The sequence below is a fragment of the Prionailurus bengalensis genome, chromosome D1, assembly GCF_016509475.1.
Source record: "Prionailurus bengalensis isolate Pbe53 chromosome D1, Fcat_Pben_1.1_paternal_pri, whole genome shotgun sequence".
NCBI lineage: Eukaryota > Metazoa > Chordata > Mammalia > Carnivora > Felidae > Prionailurus > Prionailurus bengalensis.
Genome location: NC_057346.1, coordinates 105,253,759 through 105,275,097, shown reverse-complemented (window position 1 = coordinate 105,275,097; position 21,339 = coordinate 105,253,759). Strand labels below are relative to the sequence as shown.

The following is a 21,339-nucleotide window of genomic DNA, read 5'->3' as shown; positions in this document are numbered from 1 at the left end:
ACCATACTCGCAGACATAGTGAATTTTTCTTTAGAGATTTCTTTTCAATTCCACCAAATTCTTCTCAGATCAACAGAACAAAAAGACTTCAGTTTTCTTTCCCTATGTAAATTCTGTATGTCCCACTATTTCCTTAGCAATTGTGCTAGCTCATATTACTTGCTCCACTGGCAAAATAAATGGCCTATGGGTAGTGAAATAGTCACCAACCATTTTCCATTTTACAAAAATGCACCTTATGCACCTTACTGTTACTATTGTTCCCATTATCCAAAGAGCATGTAAAAAGTATCCTGTTAACAAAGACATACTCTTATTATGAAGGAATATTACTGGTAAGGATCTAGGTTCTTTTCCTATTGATAGATTCCTTTTCAACTAAATATAAGAATGCATTCATTGAGAATAGAGATTGTGATTTTTTTTTTTTTGTGTTCTATCTCTGACACACTGCTTGGTTCGGAAACAGTCACTAAATGTGATGAATAAATGAATAACAATGAAGGAATAGATTATTCACTTACACACACAGATGACCAATATGCGTATCTTGTTATTACTACAAGAGGAAGATACGCTTTTCCAAATGCAATAACTTGTGTGGTAAACAAATACGTCCAGAGCTGTCCCACGAAGTGAACAATCAGACCAGTCATTATTTGTATGGCCTGGGAGGAAAGAATGCCATTAATTAATTACTACTATTCTAGTTCAATCTTTGAAAGGAACAAACATCAAGAAAATGTCAAGATGGAGAAAAAGGCGACTACCTAACAGAAGTTTAGGATTCTCAACATTTAATTTAAATGAGGAGGCTAGGTTATTATTTCAGAGCAGTTTTCAGATACAATGACTATTCACATGCCCAATAAAATTGTACTAGGAGCTTGTTTATCTACTTGGTTAGCTAAGAGATCATATGGCATGATTCTTGGAGCCCTGAAAGAATTGATCTCCCTCAATGTTCATCAGTGCCTATGTGGCCAACAATCTACACCTGCAGATACAGCTACCAGACTTGGCATTTCTGACCTTACTTGTCCTTCTCTCATCCTCCTAAAATTGAGATTTTCTTTTACCACCCCCATGCCCATCTGGACATATAGTAGCGTCCTCTGTCCTTTATAAACAGGAGTCAAAAAAATAGTGAATCCTTCGGATTTTTGGTTTCTTTTTTTTAATGCTTATTTATTTTAGAGGGAGAGAGGGATAGAGAGAGTACAAGTGAGGGGCAGAGAGAGAGGGAGACACAGAATTTGTTTTTTTTTCAATATATGAAGTTTATTGTCAAATTGGTTTCCATACAACACCCAGTGCTCATCCCAAAAGGTGCCCTCCTCAATACCCATCACCCACCCTCCCTCCCTCCCACCCCCCATCAACCCTCAGTTTGTCCTCAGTTTTTAAGAGGAGAGACACAGAATTTGAAGCAGACTTCAGGCTCTGAGCTGTCAGCACAGAGCCCAACGTGGGGCTTGAACTCACGAACCATGAGATCATGGCCTGAGCTGAAGTCGGTTGCTCAACCTACTGAGCCCGCAGGTGCCCCAAGGGATTTCTGGTTTCTTATAACTCTTCCTAGGAAACATTATCAGGTGTGGAGATTGAGGAGGATTTCTGCCCACTAAAGCCAGACCAGCTACGATCATTTCCAATCAAAGGAGGAAGAAATTTTTAAGCTTGCTATGTAGAGCCACAACTCGCTGTAGGGACTTTCCATTGGTTTTCAGATAAATGTTTCTCAGGTGTGCCTCCTTCTGCCACAGCTGAATCAACCACCCCTCCTTGCACCTCCCTACCACTGAAACACAGGGGTTAAGCCTGAAAAATCTGAAGGAGTTATATCGGAGTTCAGATCCTAGTACCTCTTGCTTTACTCGTGTTTCTACAGTGCCTGGGGACACTGACATCTTTTTTTCCTCACAGATCCTCTTAAACAGGATAACTAACTTGAAATTTGCAACAGGCTTCTGTTCTGGTATATGATTATAAGGAGAGCCAAAAAGTGGCTAGTTGGTGGGGATATCTCTCTCATTTGGAGAACACTTTGCCATCCATGCAACACAATACCATGCATTATGTGGCACTTCTGACAGGTTGTGGCAGGGGAAGGAAGCAAGGGGTCTTTGGGGTAGATAGGGCTTTTCCCACATGGCAGTGGTGTAGAGTTTCATAGGATACAATAAATTTGTCTGAAGTCTGAGTTTAGTGAAGGATGTAGGATCTTTAAAAACTTATTTTTGTGCCTTGAGTTTGATACACTTTTTATAGATTTTGGATACTAGCCCTTTATCTGATATGTCATTTGCAAATGTCTTCTCCCATTCCGCTGGTTGCCTTTTAGTTTTGTTGATTGTTTCCTTCGCTGTGCAGAAGAGTTTTATCTTGATGAGGTTCTAATAGTTCATTTTTGCTTTTGTTTCCCTTGCCTCTAGAGACATGTCTACTAAGAAGTTGCTGCTGCCGAGGTAAAAGAGGTTGCTGCCTGTTTTCTCCTCTAGGATTTTGATGGTTTTCTGTCTTTCATCTATTTTGAATTTATTTTTGTGTATAGTTAATAAAGTCATCCTGTTTCATTCTTCTGCGTGTCACTGTTCAGTTTTCTCAACAACATTTGCTAAAAAGACTGTCTCTTTTCCACTGGATATTCTTTCCTGCTTTGTCAAAGATAAGTTGGCCATACATTTGTGGCTCCATTTCTGGGTTCTCTATTCTATTCCATTGATCTATGTGTCTGTTTTTGTACCCGTACCATGCTGTCTTGATGGCTACAGCTTAGTAATACAACTTAAAGTCTGGAATTGTGATGCCTCCAGCTTTGATTTTCTTTTTCAACATTGCTTTGGCTATTCGGGGTCTTTTCTGGTTCCATACACATTTTAGAATCATTTGTTCTAGTTCTGTGAAAAAATGGTGTTATTTTAATAGGGATTGCATCATGGAGGGTCCTCAAAAAGTTAAAATTAGAACTGCCCTATGACCAGGCAATTGCACTACTAGGTATTTATGCAAAAGGATACAAATATGCTTGTTTGAAGGGGCACATGCGCCCCAATTTTATAGCAGCACTATCAATAATAGCCCAACTATGGAAAGAGCCCAAATGACCATCAACTGACGAACGGATAAAGATGTGGTATATAGATACAATGGAATTCTACTCATCGATCAAAAAGAATGAAATCTTGCCATTGCAACAATGTGGATGGAACTAGAGTGTATTATGCTAAGTGAAATAAGTCAGTCAGAGAAAGACAAGGGTCATGTGATTTCACTCATATGTGAAATGTAAGAAACACAACAGGTGAACATAAGGGAAGGAAAGAAAAAAATAAGGCAAAAATAGAGAGGGAGGCAGATCGTAAGAGACTCTTAAATACAGAGAACAAACTGAGGGTTGCTAGTGGGGAGATGGGTGGAGGGATGGACTAAATGGGTGATAGGCATCAAGGAGGGCACTTGTTGGGATGAGAACTGAGCATTATATTTAAGTGATGAATCACTGAATTCTACTCCTGAAATCAATACTACACTACGTGTTAACTAACTTGAATTTAAATAATAAGAAAAAAACCCCTTTTTATTTTTAAATGATTATAAATTCACAGTTATTTGCAAAAATAGTACAGGTCCTGTGCACCCTGAACCTGGATTCTCCCAGTGGTTACATCTTATGTAATTTATAGTATAATATCAAAACGAGGAACTAGACCTTGGTATAATATGCGCCTTAGGGCAAAACATGTTTCTTATCCCCCCCAAATCACTATCAATAGGCTGGGATGACACAACAAAAACTTAGTAGAAAATATAGGAGACAAGCTTCATGACACTGGATTTGGCAATAATTTTTGGAAAAATAGATTGAATTATGTCAAAATTTAAAACTTCTGTGCACCAAAGAACACAATCAACAGAGTGAAAAGGCAACTCACAAAATGGTAGACAGATTTGTGAATCATATATCTGGGAAGGAGTAAATATCCAGAATATGTAAATAACTCCTACCACTCAACAATAGTAACAAAAATGGACAATCCAACTAAGAAATGGGAAAAGGACTTGACCTTTCTCTAGAGATATGGAAATGGCCAATAAGCACATGAAAAGGTGCTCAACAGCCTAACTAACCGTTAGGGAATTGTTAATCAAAACTACAATGCCACACCACTTTATACCTATTAGGATGGCTATCATCAAAAAAGAATACAAATGTTGAAGACCATGTGGAGAAATTGGACCCTTTGTGTACTGTTGGTGGGATGTAAAATGTTACTGCTGCTAGGGAAAGAGTTTGGCAGTTTCTCAAAGGTTAAACATAGAACTACTCTATGACCCAGCATTTCCATTCCTAGGTATATATATATAAAAGAGTTGAGAGCAGGGACTTGAAGAGCTACTTTACAGCTATGTTCTTAGCTGCATTATTCACAATAGTCAAAAGGTAGAAGCAACCCACGTGTCTATTGACGGATGAATGGATAAACAAAGTGTAGTTATGCATACAACGGAGTATTATTCAGCCTTGAAAACAAAGGAGATTCCACATCAACTACATCACGGATGAACCTGGGACCCATTATGCTGAGTGAAAGAATCTCATCACAAAAGAACACGTGCTACATGATTCCAAGTATCTGAGGTATTACAGCAGTCAAATTCATAGAGACAGAAAGTAGAATTGTTATTGCTAAGGTCCATGGGCAGGGAGAGGGAGTGGGGGAATTATTGTTTGATAGGTACAGAGTTTTAATTTTGCAAGATGAAAAGAGTTCTGTGGAGAAACCGTCAGTGGTGATGGTTGCCCAACAGTGTGGATGTACTTAACGTCCCTGCACTGTACATTTAAAAATGGGTTTGATGGTAAATTTTATGCTTCTGTATTTTAGTACAGTTTAAATCTTCTGTTTCAGCAAATCTTCGTGTGTATTGTGTTGGCAAGGACATGGGGGTATGGCCTTGTTACTGCTAGGAGTCTTCTTATATCTGTCAAAAGTTTTAGCTGTAATTAGTGATAGGAATAGGGAGAAGTGTGTCTATTCCATCTTGTCCTGGACGCTGGAAACTGGAACTGGAGGCTAGAATGTTTTATTAAATGAAATGAGACCTGAACTCTTGGGTAATGGTAGATCTCATTAGAAGGGCAGTAATGTAGCCAGCAACCGTCCTATTTATTCTCAGACACACTTTAACTATTCCTTCTCAATATCCTTGCCCAGATAAGTGGGCAAGAAGGTCAGAAATAAAAACCTTTAATATCATATTATTGGGAAAGAGGAGAAGAAATTTTGGGTTCATTGCGTGCTTTAACGTAGAGTCCTCGTCCAATTCTCTCAGAAGATGAGGTAGATCTTAAATAAGTGAAGGCAATAATACACTTGAGATGTTGGGAATATTCCTGGACCAAGCTTTAATCCTGTTGGTTTGATTCCTAATCTGACTCGATCACCCAGCAAAATGGGGAGATCATGCGAAAGGATAGCCTGCTACATTTGCTGGGAGCTGATTGGGAAAACAGTGGATGTCCTGGGGATGAAGTCAAGAACACATCGCCACTATGATCACTGGCCACAAAGCCTTATGTCGGCAGCTTCTCCTGAATACAGTTTCTACAATCTGACCATCTCATTTGGGGCCGTGTTATCATTAGCTTAACATGAAATAATTTCTAGATGCCCAAAAGGGATTTTCTACCCATAACTCAGAGTATATTTTTCTTGGAGTGTGACTAAGTTGTAATGGTTTGGAATTATTTAAATGTAGTATTTAAAGTTATGTAGCTTTAGCCTGATGTACAGTTTAGATGATCGGCTTGCATGTGGAAAATGCAGGCATGATGTAACCATTAACCCTCTTCCGTTTGGAAAGTTCACAATAGAGGTGGTTAAAGTCTCCTCAGTTTTGCATTTAGAAATTGTGACACTACAGTCATTTAGTTGTTCAAGAAGCATTTTGCTCTTACCCCCAACAATCTTGTTTCTTCTCTTATCCACAGACGACGTCTTGGCATTTTTCACTAAGATACAATAGAGAAATGGGAGGCTGAAATGTGTTTCTTTTCTGCAGGAAAATTTAAGGACAAGTTAATTTTAATTATTTTCTTGGGTTAAAATTAAGAGGAACATCTACCCCTAGAGTTGCCAATTTTTCACTGTTTTGTAGTCCCCCGAGAGAATGTTTTTCCTCAAACCATCAAGATTGCAATCTTGAAAAAAAAATCCAATAATTGTTTCTCAAATAGTCTTACTCATTTTCCAACCTTAAACTGGACTGTAGCAAATTGTTGTGCGGTGGCTTCCCTGATCCATCGATCCCTCTAGCAATTACCCATATCCCCACCTTCATGATGTCAGGGAGATTGGACTTTTGTTTGCTGAGCTTTGTTCCCTCACTCCACGCTATTTCTCTCCAAATTAGAACCTGGTGCAGGGGTACCCGCAGAATCTATCCATGTGCCTATATTGGCTGCAAGGGAAATTGAAAAATAAAATGTCATATATTCTACTTTGGAAAGGTGAGCTTCACAAGTTAGGGATCTACAAAAATGCAGGGGAGGTGTTCAATAGATAAGACAATTAAAAATAACAGACAGCTACCATTCAATTGTGGATAACCTTTGAGATTTCTATATAACTCCTATCAGTCCTCCCTAGACTGCATATTTAACATCCATGAGGATTTTTCCTTGATCCTAGCTGATTGGGCCAAAGGTGAGCATCTAACTTGAACTGGGTCCATAGTATAAGTATACTCCTTCCTGGATTGTTTGGGCTGGTCTCCCGATGAGAAGATAGACCTTGGGAGATGTGATTTGTCACGCCCCACCGTAATGGACAAAGTGGGAGAGAAGGTGAGTTTTGGGAGGGAGGTGAATGGAAAGGACACCCAGAGAAATGAAGAGACGGACAAGGAACAGAATTTCCTGAGTTTCTGATGGCTTTCAATCTTCCCCTTCCAGTTTCTTTTGGAAAACTGGTTGACTTCTTGCCCTTACATTATGTAAACATAGCTATTCTTATATTACGATAAATATATCTTCATTGTGCTAAAACTAGTAACAGAGAGTTTCTGTTTCTTGCAGTGAAAGTCTTTTTATTTTTTTAATGGCCTCGTCTTCTAACTTTTCTCACACGGCTTTGAGAATCTGCTCTCCAGAATCTCCAATGGCTGATGGCTCTTCTGTTTTTCTCCGGCCTCTTATCTATAACTATACCTTAAGTCTAAGATGGGTCTTCAGATTCCTCACTTACAAACTTTCCCTTCCATTTACACAAACCAGGAAATCTATGGCTTTGAGTTGCCCCTGACATGGCCTGTCAGCGCTTGCAACTGAGAAAATGTAGAAAGGCATAGTGGAAAGAGTCAAACTGAAGTTCAAATTTTGTCCTTACCAGTTACGAGGTGGTCTTGCCCATATCACTTATTCTTTCGAAGGCTGTTCCCTCAGCAGCAACCCGCCCCCCCCAACAAAAAACAACAAAAACAAAAACAAAAAACAATCCTGTAGGATTGTATTGGGGGAGGGGGACCAAATAAGAGAATTGGCACAGAACTGAAACCTGAACAAGAGCCAGCACTGGGAACACCTGCCCTCAGAGTGGTGCGCACGGACCATGGATCCCTGCGGTCACTTGATTACAGGGCTAGAGGGGCTCGATCTCACAGGTGGTGCCCTTAGTTCGGTGCCGTCCAGCTCCGGGAGTCGTGGGGGCGGCACTTGCCCAGTGGGCGCCACTTCTTCAGCGGCGCCCCTCATTTCCCCTCGCGGGGCCCTAACGCTGCGGTTGGAGCCAAGAGCGTGGCTTGTGGGCGCAGCGCGAGGGGCCCCGCGCGGACCCCTGCACGGCGGGGGCCTCCAAGTTCTGCTGAGCGCAGGCTCCCAGGACACTGTCAGGGCGTGAGATGAGAGCTGACTCAGGCCAAGCTCTTCCTGCCTGGTGCTCTGACCACGGATCTGGGCCTTTCCCTGATTCCCTGGCCGCCTCCGCAGAGACCTCCCCATCAAACAGATGTCCTCATCTCCCCTTTTCTGCTAGGTTGGGGTCAGCGAAAGTCTTTCCACCTTTAATCTCGACGCAGTGTAGCGGAGACAGTACTGGTCCGTAAACCTGGGCCTCGGTCCTTAACTCTCCTATTAGATACATGAATGCTTGCGGCAAAATATTTATCTTCCCTGTTCCTTAGATTGTTTTTCTGCACCCTGAAATAATCTATGTTCTGTGTACCTCCCACATGTACGAAATCGTGTAATACAAGCTTCAAATTTGTTGTCATCAGCTCCCAACGGCTAATATATTGGAATCCTAACTTGAGCGCCAACTCCTTGAGGCCAGGTGCCATTTATAACCTTATTTATTTATTTATTTATTTATTTATTTATTTATTTATTTATTTATTTATTTATTTATTTATTTTACTTATACTTCTATTTTTTGAGGAGATCACACATGCTAGCACAGGAGAAGGGCAGAGGGAAGGAGAGTATCCAACAGGCTCCACACTCAGCCTGGAGCCTGATGTGGGGCTCCATCCCAGGACCCTGGGATCCTGACCTGAAAATCAAGAGTCCCACGCCCAACCAACTGAGCCACCCAGGCGTCCCAGGAATATTTAATTTTTTAGTCAAAATAATACAAATGTGGCTTGGAAGTACTAGAAATTATGTTTAAGTGTTAATTGTAGGGGCTAGAAATACATAATTGTTATTTTAAGCTATTATGGTTAAAACAACTGTATTTTTGTTTGTTTGTACCACTTGTCAATGTCTTTCTTTACTTTCCAACATTTGATTTGCTCCTTGTTCTCTTTGGGCTCCTGTGGACTCCCTTCCATGGCCTTATGTTTCGGTCTTAAATGATATTCTTCCCCAGGGTCCCTTCTATTTTCATTCTCTTCAGAAACTACAATTAGAAAGATCCTTGAACTAAACTTACCAATTTAGCTTACAAACTTTAAGGGGTTTTGTTTGTTTGACTAATTCTGTGATTTGGTTTCTTAATTCTGATTTTAAGGGCCTTTATAGAAGGCTTGGGATCTCTAAGATATCATCTGGCTACTACTTTATAAAGTTTTATACCTGGTTTCTTGTGGACATTTGGATTGCTGGGCCTGGGTTTCTCAATGGGACATGACATTTGCACATATAGAGTGGACCACAATCTTGCCTCAAGATCATGAAGATATTCACCTATATTAAAATCTAAAAGCTTATTGTGTTATCTTGTTTAAAGATTGTGGTACAATATATGTAACATTTATCATTTAAAGCAATTGTAAGTGTACAATTCAGTGACAATATGTTCCCAATGTTATATACCCATCACCATTACCTGTAGCCAAAACTTTTTCATCATACCCAACATAAATTCCATATCCATTAAAATATAACTTCCCCTCTTCTTTCCTAGTGCCTGGTAATATCTATTCTGCTTTCTGCCTTTATGATTTTGACTATTCTAGGTACCTCTTACAATTGGAATCATACAATATTTACCCTTCTATGTCTAAATACTTAACTATGCACAATGTTCTTCAAGGTTCGTTCATGCTGTAGCATGCATCAGAATTTCACTCCTTTGTAAAACTAAATTGTTACTTCATTGGATGTACAGACCACATGTTGTTTACCCATTCATCTGTTGATGAATATTTAGGTTGTTTCCATGTTTTGCCTACTGCAATCATGTTGCTTTGAACATTGGTTTATATGTATCTGTTTGAGTCCCTGCTTTCAATTTCTTGGGATATACACCTAAAAGTGGTGTCACTGGAATGTATGGTAATGCTATGTTTAATTTTTTTGTTTAATTCCACTGCTTTCCAGAGACTACATTTTATATTCCCACCAGCACAGCACAAGTGTTCCAACTCTCTACATACTCACCAACATTTGTTATTTTATTTTAAATAATAGCCATTCTAGTGTGTGTGAAGCAGTATATCATTGTAGTTTTGATTTGTATTTTACTAATGGCTGGTGATGTTAAACATATTTGCATATGCTTATTGGCCATCTGTACCTTTTTTGGAGGAGTTTTTATTAATCCGTTGCCCATTTTTGAATGTTTTGTTGTTGAGTCGTAGGACTTTTTATATATCCTGAATAGTAATCTCTTGTCATATATATGATTAGCAAATATTTTCTCCCATTCTGTAGGTTGTTTTTCTTCCCCACTTTTTGGTAGTGTCCTTTGATGCACAAAAAGATTTTAATTTTGATGTAGTTCAATTTATCTATTTTTTCGTCTGTTGTCTGTGCTTTTGGTGTCATACCCATAAAATTGTTGAAAAATCTGTCATGAAAATTTTCCACAATATTTTTTCCTAAGAATTTTATAGGTTTAGCTCTTAAGCTTAAGTCTTATTCTACCTTGAGTTAATTTTTGTATATAAGGGTCCAACTTCATTCTTTTGCATGTGAATATCCAGTTTTCCCAGTACCATTTGTTAAAGAAATCCTGTCCTTTCCCCATTGGATGGTCTTGGCAACCTTGTCAAAATCCATTGGCTGAATATGTGAGGATTTATTTCCGTCGGTCTATTCTATTCCATCGGTCTATGTCTATCTTAATGCTGGTACCACACTATTTTAATTCCTAAGCCAAAATGGCATAAATCAAAGAAACAGTTACCACTCACTCATATGGAAAACATTTTGAATGTTCCAGACCCCCAAAATAACCTCTTAGGCTTTTCTGACAACTTAGGATACATCTTGCTAATGGATACACAAAATAAATCAAGATAAAGCACAGATGCTCACAGACGCAATTCAAAGTGACGGTGGCTTGATGCTGAGATGCTAAGTATAGTTCTCTGGGGAAGGAACATGGCAGAACTTCTGTTGCTGCTCAGGATGCACAATGTCTCTATAATGGCTCACTGCAAAACAAATGCTAAACATTATTTTCACTTTTTGTCCTTTTTTGTTAAAGTATAAACCAAACTAAAACCTTTGGATTTCTTTCAGTTAGTGAAAACAGGCACTAATGTAGATCTCTTATAAAAGCAAACTGACAAAACATGGACTTTTGAAAAGCAGGGGATACAAGTATAATTAAATTAACTTATAATCAGAAAGTGTAATGCCTTCACTTTGTTTTTCTTTCTCAAGATGGCTTTAGCTATTTGTGGTCTTTTGTGATTCCATATGAATTTTAGGATAGTTTTTTCTATTTCTTAGAAAAATACCATTGGAATTTTTATGGAATGCATTGAATCTGTAGATCTGTTTAGGTAGTATGGAAAAAAAATATATTTTCAGTTTTATTTGAGAGAGAGCATGCACAAACCGGGGAGACGGGCCGAGGGAGAGAGAGAATCTTAAGCAGGCTCCACGCTCAGCACAGAGCTCAAGACAGGGGCTTGATTCCACGACCTTGGGATCATGACCTGAGCTAAAATCAAGAGTCTGACGTTCAATGGACTGAGCCACCCAGGCACCCCAATAGTATGGATATTTATAAACACTATTGATTCTTCTCTTCCAAGAACACAGGGTATCTTTTCATTTATTTGTGTCTTCTTCAATGTTAATGTTTTCAGTGTACAAATTTTTCAGCACCGTGGTTAAATTTATTCCTGAGTATTTTGTTTTTAATGCTATTGTGAATGGAATTCTCATTTCTCTTTCAGTTAGTACATTGTTAATGTAAAAATGCAATGATTTTTTTAAATTCTCCTAGAGACTTCTTGTTTGACCTGTGGCTTATTTAGAAGTGTGACGTTTAATATCCATTCTTTCCTCTGCAAAGTTACTATACTGACTTCCAAAAGGTCTTTTACTTGCTTTGATCTTTAAGCAAATTGAATCCTGAAGTATATAATACTTCGTGCTTGGTATTTTTGTTCAATATTCTATTATTGATGAGTATTTGGATTTGGAATTTTAGATTTTTTTCAGCTGGGCTTTGGAATTCTGATTCTATGATTATTCTATGAATCCCTTGTCTTTTGTTGAACATATGTACTAATTTTCAGGCTATAAACCTAGGAATGGAGTTTCTAGTATTAGATATTCTTAAACTGTTATCACAAGTGGTTGTAACAATTTATGTGTTTCTAAAAGCTGGGTATGTAAGTTACAGGTTCTCTACATGATCCAAAAGAGTTGATTCTATCATTCTTTTTAAATATGTTTTTGCCATCCAGGTGGGTGGATACTATCATGTTTTATTCAATCCTATACTCTGATTTTTTGTCTGCTTGTTCCATCAATTATTGAGAAAAGTTATGAAAATTTTCCTAGTATAATCATGGATGGTCCATTCATTATTTTAGTTCAACATTTGCTTTATGTATTTTAATGATGTGTCATTATTTACATACAAATGTAGAATCATGTCTTCCTGATGGATTGACACTTTTGATGAAATTTCCTTTGCATCTTAAGAATTTTTTTGCTTTAATATTTACCCTAATACTAGTTTGTCTTCCTTTGTTCTATTTCTTTTCTTTCCTTTCTTGCCTCCCTTTGGATTTCTCACATTTTTATTTGTTTTATAAACTATTAGGTTGCTATACAGTCTTTTATTATTCTTTAATGTTTTTATTTATTTTTGAGACAGAGAGAGACAGAGCATGAGCAGGGGAGGGGCAGAGAGAGAGACACAGAATCTGAAGCAGGCTCCAGGCTCTGAGTTGTCAGCACAGAGCCCGATGTGAGGCTTGAACCCATGGACCATGACTTATTTGCTTTTATCTCTACTCTCCTGAAATTCTAAATACATGGTATTAGAATTTTTCATCAGTGCCATAGGTCTCTTACTCTTCCCACTCCCCACATTGCATTTTCGATAATTTTATCAATGCTTTAGTCTGATTTTCCCTTCTACTTTTTCTTTTATCTCACTGATTTCCTTATCAGCTATGTTTTTTTTAAAAATTTTTTAATGTTTATTTATTTTTGAGAGAGAGAGAGAGATTGCTAGCTGAGGGGGGGGGGGGGGAAGTGGGGGAGACAGAGAGGGAGACACAGAATCTGAAGCAGCCTCCAGGCTCTGTCAGCACAGAGCCCGACGTGGGGCTCGGACTCACGAACTGCAAGATCATGACCTGAGCTGAAGTCAGACACTTAACTGACTTCCAGGTGCCCCTCCTTATCAGTTATGTTTAATAGCTGTTACATTCACATATTTAGATCTTAATTTGTTATGTCATTTCTCATTTCTATTTAATTTTTATAATTTTCATTTCTCTGCTGAAATCTTAAGATTTTATAATTTTGTTATTTGCATCTATTGTGGGCCTGTGGTTTCTCTTGGATTTCAGTTAATTTTTTAAATTGTTTTTTTTTTTAAAAATTTTAATGTTTATTTATTTTTGAGAGAGAGAGAGAGAGAGAGAGAGCATGAGCAGGGGAGGGTCAGAGAGTGAGGGAGACACAGAATCTGAAGCAGACTCCAGGCTGTGAGCTGTCAGCACAGAGCCCAACATGGGGCTTGAACTCATGGACTGTGAGATCATGACCTGAGCTGAAGTCAGACACCTAACCAACTGAGCCACCCAGGTGCCCCTTTAAATTCTGGCTTTGATTGAACCCCCATTGTGTATGCAAAACCTTAGTGATAACTTGATGCTCATAATGATGTTTTCCTCTTGAAATTTTTGCTTTGGTAGAGTGTTAGATTTAGAGAAGCTCGCTTTAGTACAATCTGTAACTGAGCTGGTTGGGTCTCAGCATCGGTCTGTGAGAGGGATGGCCCGCCTTTGCTCACTTTCACTGCTAGGATATAGCCCTTGTAGGGAACACAACAGAGAATTCTGGATGTTTATGAGTTTCTCACTTTTCAGTGAGCCTGAGCTCCAAGTACTTGTCTCCACAACCCAAAAGAACACTGGAAACTCCTCTAGCTTCTTAACCTCTCATCTGCTGTTTGTGATTCAGAAAATGCATCTGGTGGAAAAGCTATGCCAAAAGCTTGTATTGTGCCTTGTTTTCAACTCTGGAATCTTAGCTCCTTAAATCCAATCTCCCTAAATCCTAGATCTCAGGTTATCTTCGAACAGATGGTGTTTAAAAATTGTGGCTTGCCTTTGTTGCGTTCTTTGTAGGATGTTTGGGCTGCAAGAACCTAGTCCTTAATTGCTGAAAATGGAAACTCTCATTTTCATATTTTTAGCTACTACCAAAATCAATCTCTATAGTGAGCTTTCATTCAACTCCTAGGTATGTATTTTCAACTGCCTAATAGATCTCTCTACTTTAATGTCTCATAGTTATCTTAAATTCAATTTATCCAAAAATAGAATTTATCATATTATTGAAGCCTGCTAGGTCTTTTACACTTTGTATCACTCAATCCAGAAACTGGCGGTGGGGGGGGGGGGAGGTTGTTTTAGATTCTTTTTTTCCTTCATCACCTATGTTTAATCAGTCATTATAGCTAAAACTTACCCTCTTTTTCATTACTTTTCTGAATCATTGTAATAGTTATCCATTACTCCCTCCCACACTCTAGCCGTTCTTATCAAATTTAACCTTTCTAATGCATTTCTCCCTATTCTATACTTTTTCCTCAAAAATAAATCCAAGCCTGTCATTCCCTACTTAAAAACTCTTCAATGGCTTCCCACTATCTTCAAGATACAGTTCAATACAATATAGTCATCAATCTTTGATGATTTGACTTAGTATCTGGCCTTTTCTTCCCTCTCCCAACTTTCACTCGAACTGCTCCTTCTTGTCATTGTGTTTTAATTATATTTTAGTTATTAGAATATACTATGATCGTTCTCACATTTTGGTTTTTGCACTAGCTACTCTCATTTGAAATGTCTCCCCACCTTCCAATCTGCTTCATCAACTACAATTAACCCCCCTGCTCAGAGGCCATATCCTTCATAAAGCTTTATTTCCTCTTATATCCCAACAGAAGGATCATTATCTCTTCTGTGCCACTTCATTTGTTTCATACTTCTGTTTATATACATACATCACACTGCATAGTCTTGATTTGTTACTGGTTTGTTTCTTCCCCTAAAACAAAAAAACAAAAAACTCTTCGTGGTGAGGTCCCTTATTAGTCTTTGATACTCCCGAGTTTAATATAATCATTAGCACACGGAAGACACTCAATGTGTGTTGAACTGAAATTCTTAAACCCATGAAATCTTTTTATAGCAACTGATGAAACCTTTTGAGAGACAAGGCCGAAAACCAACAAAAAAAACGGCAGCACATTTAAAAGAGAGCTACATGAACTCACTGGCATGATTGATTCTGCTGACCAAGGCTTGCTGAAGTGCTGTTCCCTATTAGAAGAGAGGGGGTATCTGAATTCAGAACAGATTCTTGGGAGATTCTCCTGATTATGAAAAAGCATCCTGTTCACTTTGAAAAGCAATTGAACAGATGATCGAAGCAATGATGAGAAATAAGAAGCAAGGGAAATGAAAGGGAAGAAAGACAGCAGAGACTTTCAGGGCAGGAAGGAACTTTAATGAGGAGAGAGACAGTCAAAGAGGAACAATGAAGGGACTATGAGTCGGATGACTTTGGATTCATCCTTTGTTCAAGTAGAAGCTAGTTCTGGTAGAAGAAGTCATACTGAAATGTACTCTTTACTTGTATTTTAAAGTTTTCCTGAGAATTACGTAGTATCACTCACCAAGTCTTTATAGCCTGCCCTCTAGAGACAATCACAGATCTTTTTTATGGTCTCTTACAAAAGCTCTCTTAGGGAGAGGTGACAGCTTCAGAGTTAAGACAGGGTTGACAGGTTCAGAGTACTAGAAGATAATTTTTCCCTCATAATAACGTATTTAAATAGGGAAAAGCTTTCTACTTGGAGCCTACAAAAATATGTGCAGAGAAATTTCTTGAATACCGAGAAGAAAAAATCCAACTTGTTTCGTATTTTCTTTTGCACAACACCTGTGGGCTTTGTAGCAGCTTTGTTATACAGAGATATCATTAGGGCCCACAGCAGGTATGAGCACCAGGAAAAATCTCACATTTTTAAGGTTCTTAAAAAGTACTCTCAAATTCCTCTGGGACAGCTGTGAGACTATCTTCATTATGACGACTCTGAAAAAAAAAAATTAACCTCATGTAAATCATATCATGCTTCCTAATATCATACATCTAATAAAGACTTAGTTTAAAAAAATATATAAGCAGTACTGATGTTTATAGAGTAAAATGTCAAAGTTCCATTTGTCCTCTTTCTGTCCCATCTCTACTTCAACCCACTCTCTTAATTCCTACTAGACACTGGTAGATTTGGCAGACTTCCAGACTTTAACAACAACAAAATATTCTTCTTGAACATGAACAGATGCCAGCACCCCACAAGTTACCTTGTCATGATATTTCCCAATTTCTACCCATTTCTTCCTTCCCAAAGTCACTGTCATTTTGACTTTTAGGTAATTAATCATTTCTTCCTAGTTTTACTAGCTTGCATCCCTCCGTAAACATTACAGTTCAGGTTTAGTTTTGCCTGGTTTCAAACATCATATGAATGGAATCATAAAGCATGCATTCTTTGAGTCTCACTTTCCATACTTAACATTGTGTAAATGAGAGTCATCATGTTGTTAAGGGTAGGTACAGTTCATTTTAATTACCATGTCGAATTTTGTTAGAGTAACATTCCTCAATATATTCACCACTCACCCATTTGCACTGTTTCCACCTTGGGACTATTATGAATTAATATTGGTATTTCCCTGAGAGTATACCTTAGTACATTGCCACACACATTTCTGTTGGGTACATACTAAGAACTAAAATTACTGACAGGGTATGTACACCTTAACTTTCCATAATAATGCCCCAAAAGTTTTCAAAGTCGTTGTAATATTTTATATTCTACGTAGGAGTGAAAGATTTCTTTTACCCATAGTCATTATCATTAATTAGAATTGTATTTTGAAATGTAATCATTCTGTTAGGAAATTAATATCTCAGTGCAGTTTTAAGTTTAATCTTATTATTGAAACAGTTGGATTTATGTCTAATACCTTGCTATTTCTTTTCTATAGGTCTTGTGTCTTTTATGTTCCTCCCTTACCTATTAATACTTTCTATATATTATCTTAATTTTTTGTTGACATTATTTTCTTATAATTTTTCAGTGTTCTTACTCATTAGTCTAGGACTTCCAATGTGCATCTTAATTTACCACAGTGTTTCAGATGAATGCTAATTTAATTCCAGTAAAATACAGAAATTTTGTTCTCGTATAGCTCTATTCCTTCCACCTTCCTTTGTGTTATTATTGTCATATTACACCTACATGTCATATAGTCAACAATACAGTGTTATAATTATTGATTTTGTAAACTTATTTCTTAAAATTTCAGAAAAAAAGGAGAAACTATGTATCTATAGAACAGGGATTGGAAAATTATGGCATATGGACCAAATTTGGCCCACTGCCTGTTTTGGAAAGTTTTACTGGAATAAAGCCATATCCATTCATTCATATATTGCCTATGGCTGCTTTAATGCTACAAGTTAGAGCTGAGTCATTGTGACAGATGGAATTAAGGTTGATAATCACATGACTTGAAAAAAAGATTATTTTCGATTGTCTGGGTGAGTTCAATGCAATTTACGCAATTGTCTTTTAAATCAGTTAAGAGAAGCACAAAAGATATATTTATATTGTTTTTATAGTCATCTGTGTAATTACCTTTACCTGATGCTCTTTATTTCTTCAGGTGTTGAGTTCCATCTGATATTACCTTCTTTTAGACCAAAGAATTTCCTATAGTGTCTAAGGCAGTTCTCCTAGCCACACATTCTCTTTGTTCATCTGTGTGTGTCTTTATTTCACCTTCATTTCTGAATGGATAGTTAAAGGATATAGAGTTCATGCTTGACTGTTTTTTCCTCCAACACTTTAATATGCCATCTCACTACCTTCAGGCCTCCATTGTTTCTATTTTTAAAAAATTTTTTAATGTTTATTTTTGACAGAGAGAGAGAGAGAGAGAGAGAGAGAGAGAGAGAGATGGAGTGTGAGTGGGGGAGGGGCAGAGAGAGGAGACACAGAATCAGAAGCAGGCTCCAGGCTCTGAGCTGTCTGCACAGAACCCCATGTGGGGCTCGAACTCACAAACCGTGAAATCATGACCTGAGCTGAAAAGTCAGAAGCTTAACCGACTGAGCCACCCCAGCGCCCCAGGCCTCCATTGTTTCTGATGAGAAGTCAGCTGTTAACCTTATAGTGGTTCTATTGTATATGAAATCAATTTTTCTCTTGCTGCTTTTAAGATTTTCTCTCCTTTTAAAATAAGTTTGGTTCTCAGGTGTCTAGCAGTGAATCTCTTTGTGATTATTCTAAGTGGATATTATTAGGCTTCTTACATATATAGAATAATACTTTTCATCAAATTTAGGAAAATTTTGGCCATTATTTCTTCAAGATTTTTTCCTGTTCCTCCACTTTCTGGGATTCTCATTATGCATATGTTGGTGTACTAGATGGTGTCCCATAGATCTCTGGGGCTCTATTAAATTTTCTTATTATTTCCTGTTCTTCAGATTGGATGATCTATATTGTTCTATCATGTTTGCTGATTTTGTCTTCTGTCAGAGATCTGCTCTTCAGTCCTTCTAGTGAGTTTTTCATTTCAGTAACAGTGTATTTCTAAACTCCAGAATTTCCATTTGGTTCTTTTTAAAAATTAGTATCTCTTTCATTTATATCATTGTTTATTAAAAATTAATAGCTTTATATAAAGAACTGTACATACTTGATGCAATTATATGAATTTAGGTGCAATTAGATGAATTTAGACATACACAAACACCATGATACCATATGACCACAATCAAGGTAATAGACATTAAGACTCTTATTTGATGAGTCATCATTTTTAATATTAATATGTTAATTAACATATTAGTCAATCTGTTTTTCTTTAGTTCTTTAAAGTATTTCTTTGTGAAGCCCATCATTTGTCATTCTCCTCCTCCCTAAGACTGTATCTATTGACCGCTTTTTTTTAAGGGTGTCACTATTTCCTGTTTTTTGCATGTCATATTTTTTTTTCTTTTTGTTGAAAAGTGAATATTTTACATAATATATTTTAGCTACTCTGGATTCTGATTCCCTAAGAGTGGTTGTTATTGCTGCCCTTTGTGACTTGCCTCTATCAATTTTGTGGAGTCTGTGTCCCTTGCAGTATATGGCCTCTGATATATCAATCTACTTACTTTTTTCATTTATGTTTTTAATCTTAAGACTGGTTTAATGGGGTTCTTCCTTGGTCAGCATACGTGGTCAGCCAATCAGTGGTCAGAGGTGTGCTTAAACACCTTGTGATGTGCCGTACTGTGTCTCCCTAAAGTTTATATATTAAAGTCCTAACTCCTAGTGCCCCAGAATGTGACTGTATTTGAAGACAGAGTCTTTAAAGTAGTAATAAAGTTATAATAAAGTCATTAAGGTGGGCTTTACTCCAAATGACTGATGTCCTTATAAGAGGAGGGAAGACCATGTGAAGACCTAGGGAGAAGACAGACATTTAAAGCCAAAGAGAGAGGCCTCCGAAGAAACAAAACCCTGCCAACACCTCGATTTTGGAATTCCAGCTTCCAGAAATGTGAGAAATGAACTTCTAGTTGTTTTAGTCATCTAGTCTGTAATAGTTTGTTATGGTAGCCCTAGCGAAGTAATACATATTTTGAGCCAGTAACATTTCCAGCCTTTGTCAATGAATCAATGTAGCTTAGGGGATGTATTCAAAGTTTAGGCTGTTTGTAAATCTGCCCCAGCTTTTAATTTGTGTTTGCAAGGTGTCTTATTCAGCCAGGGGTGAGCAGTTTACTAGGACCCTCTCCAGTGTCCTAATGCATGCATAGCCTAGCCCATGCACATTTATTATGTTCCAGGAAACAAGGATAAGTAGGATATTATCAAGGCCCACTTTGGCTCTCTTGCTCTCAGGATCTCCCCGTTAAGTTTCTGGCTGGTTGCCAGTCAATTCCTACCCAAACAAACATCATGAGCTCAGTTAGGTTGAGTGTTATATTGGCTTTCCTAGATTTTTTGGCCACTGAGATGACTACTGTTTTAATAACACCCCTGGTCATTAAACTTTCTGTACTCTAACAGAGTAAAACTAAATAAAAACCAATCCTATGTAAACTTCTGCAAAAGGGAACCTGGGAGTGGAGGCTGGGAGGAATTGGAGCAGCCCCAAACTAAAATGTTTAAACTATTCTTAGTGAGATTTAGTGAATTTTCTTCAGTAAATGCTTCTCAATACTTTGTATGCTTTGGTAAATTTCCAGAATCTTTAAAAGATTGTTTATTGACAGTTTGTCCAGTTTTAGCATTTATTTTCAGGGAGCATTACTATATCCTCACTCAACCATTCTGGAAGCCCCACCCATCCCCTATGTTTAGAAAACTCTTTTTTCCATGTAGTCTCAGTTACTTCTGCACTTCAGTTAGTCCCTGCATGGAGGCCTTTTCTTACTATCCTATGTAAAAATAATCTTTGCTTTGTCTTTTTACTCCATTTCCTTTTACTCCATAAGTTTTCCACTTCCTTAAATTATTTATATATATATATATATATGTATACATACATATATGTAGTATATATATAAACACTCAAAAATATAGTACTATAATATATATTATATATAAAATATGTAATATATAAAAGTATAGTATTAATCTAACATATAGATATATAGTACTATAAATTAATATAATATAAATATAATATGTATATAAAGATATGTATATGTGTGTATATATATACATATATGTACATATGTTCGTGGGTGTATATGTGTGTGTGTGTATGTTATTTGTTAATTGTCTTTCTCTTCCACTGAAATGGAAAGCTTTCTGATGGTAGGGATGTTGTCTTGTTAATCACTGCATTCTTTTTTTTTTTTTTAACTTTTTTTTTTTTTCAACGTTTATTTATTTTTGGGACAGAGAGAGACAGAGCATGAACGGGGGAGGGGCAGAGAGAGAGGGAGACACAGAATCGGAAACAGGCTCCAGGCTCTGAGCCGTCAGCCCAGAGCCTGACGCGGGGCTCGAACTCATGGACCGCGAGATCGTGACCTGGCTGAAGTCGAACGCCTAACCGACTGCACCACCCAGGCACCCCTGCATTCTTTTTTTTTTTAATGTTTATTTATTTTTTGAGAGAGAGAGAGACAGAGTGTGAGTGGGGGAGGGGCAGAGAGAGAGAGGGGGACACAGAATCCAAAGCAGGCTCCAGGCTTCAAGCAGTCAGCATAGAGCCCCACGTGGGGCTCAAACTCACAAGCCACTTGAGCCAAAGTCAGCTTAACTGACTGAGCCACCCAAGTGCCCCTTAATCATTGCATTCTTAGTGCCTATTACAATGCCTAGTAAA

At 37.7% G+C, this 21,339-nt stretch overlaps 1 protein-coding gene across 13 annotated transcripts in view; it reads right to left on the bottom strand.

Moving 5' to 3' along the window:
- Window positions 1-21,339, bottom strand: part of MS4A13 (membrane spanning 4-domains A13) — a 56,217-nt gene that overhangs the window by 20,188 nt on the left and 14,690 nt on the right. For 8 of the 13 annotated variants that reach the window (XR_006297474.1, XR_006297473.1, XR_006297479.1 and 5 more), the window contains exons 7-9: window positions 15,955-16,027; window positions 5,963-6,016; window positions 525-668 (exon numbers count right to left, since the gene is read on the bottom strand). Coding sequence is in view for 5 of the 13 variants with exons in the window: in XM_043581258.1 (XP_043437193.1) it covers window positions 525-668; window positions 5,963-6,010 (192 nt within the window). In the remaining 8 variants the exon portion in view is untranslated. Of the gene's footprint in view, window positions 1-524; window positions 669-5,962; window positions 6,061-6,339; window positions 6,466-7,391; window positions 7,797-15,417; window positions 16,028-21,339 lie in introns of those variants that run through there. The other 5 variants (XM_043581260.1, XM_043581257.1, XM_043581258.1 and 2 more) reach the window with 4 other exon arrangements.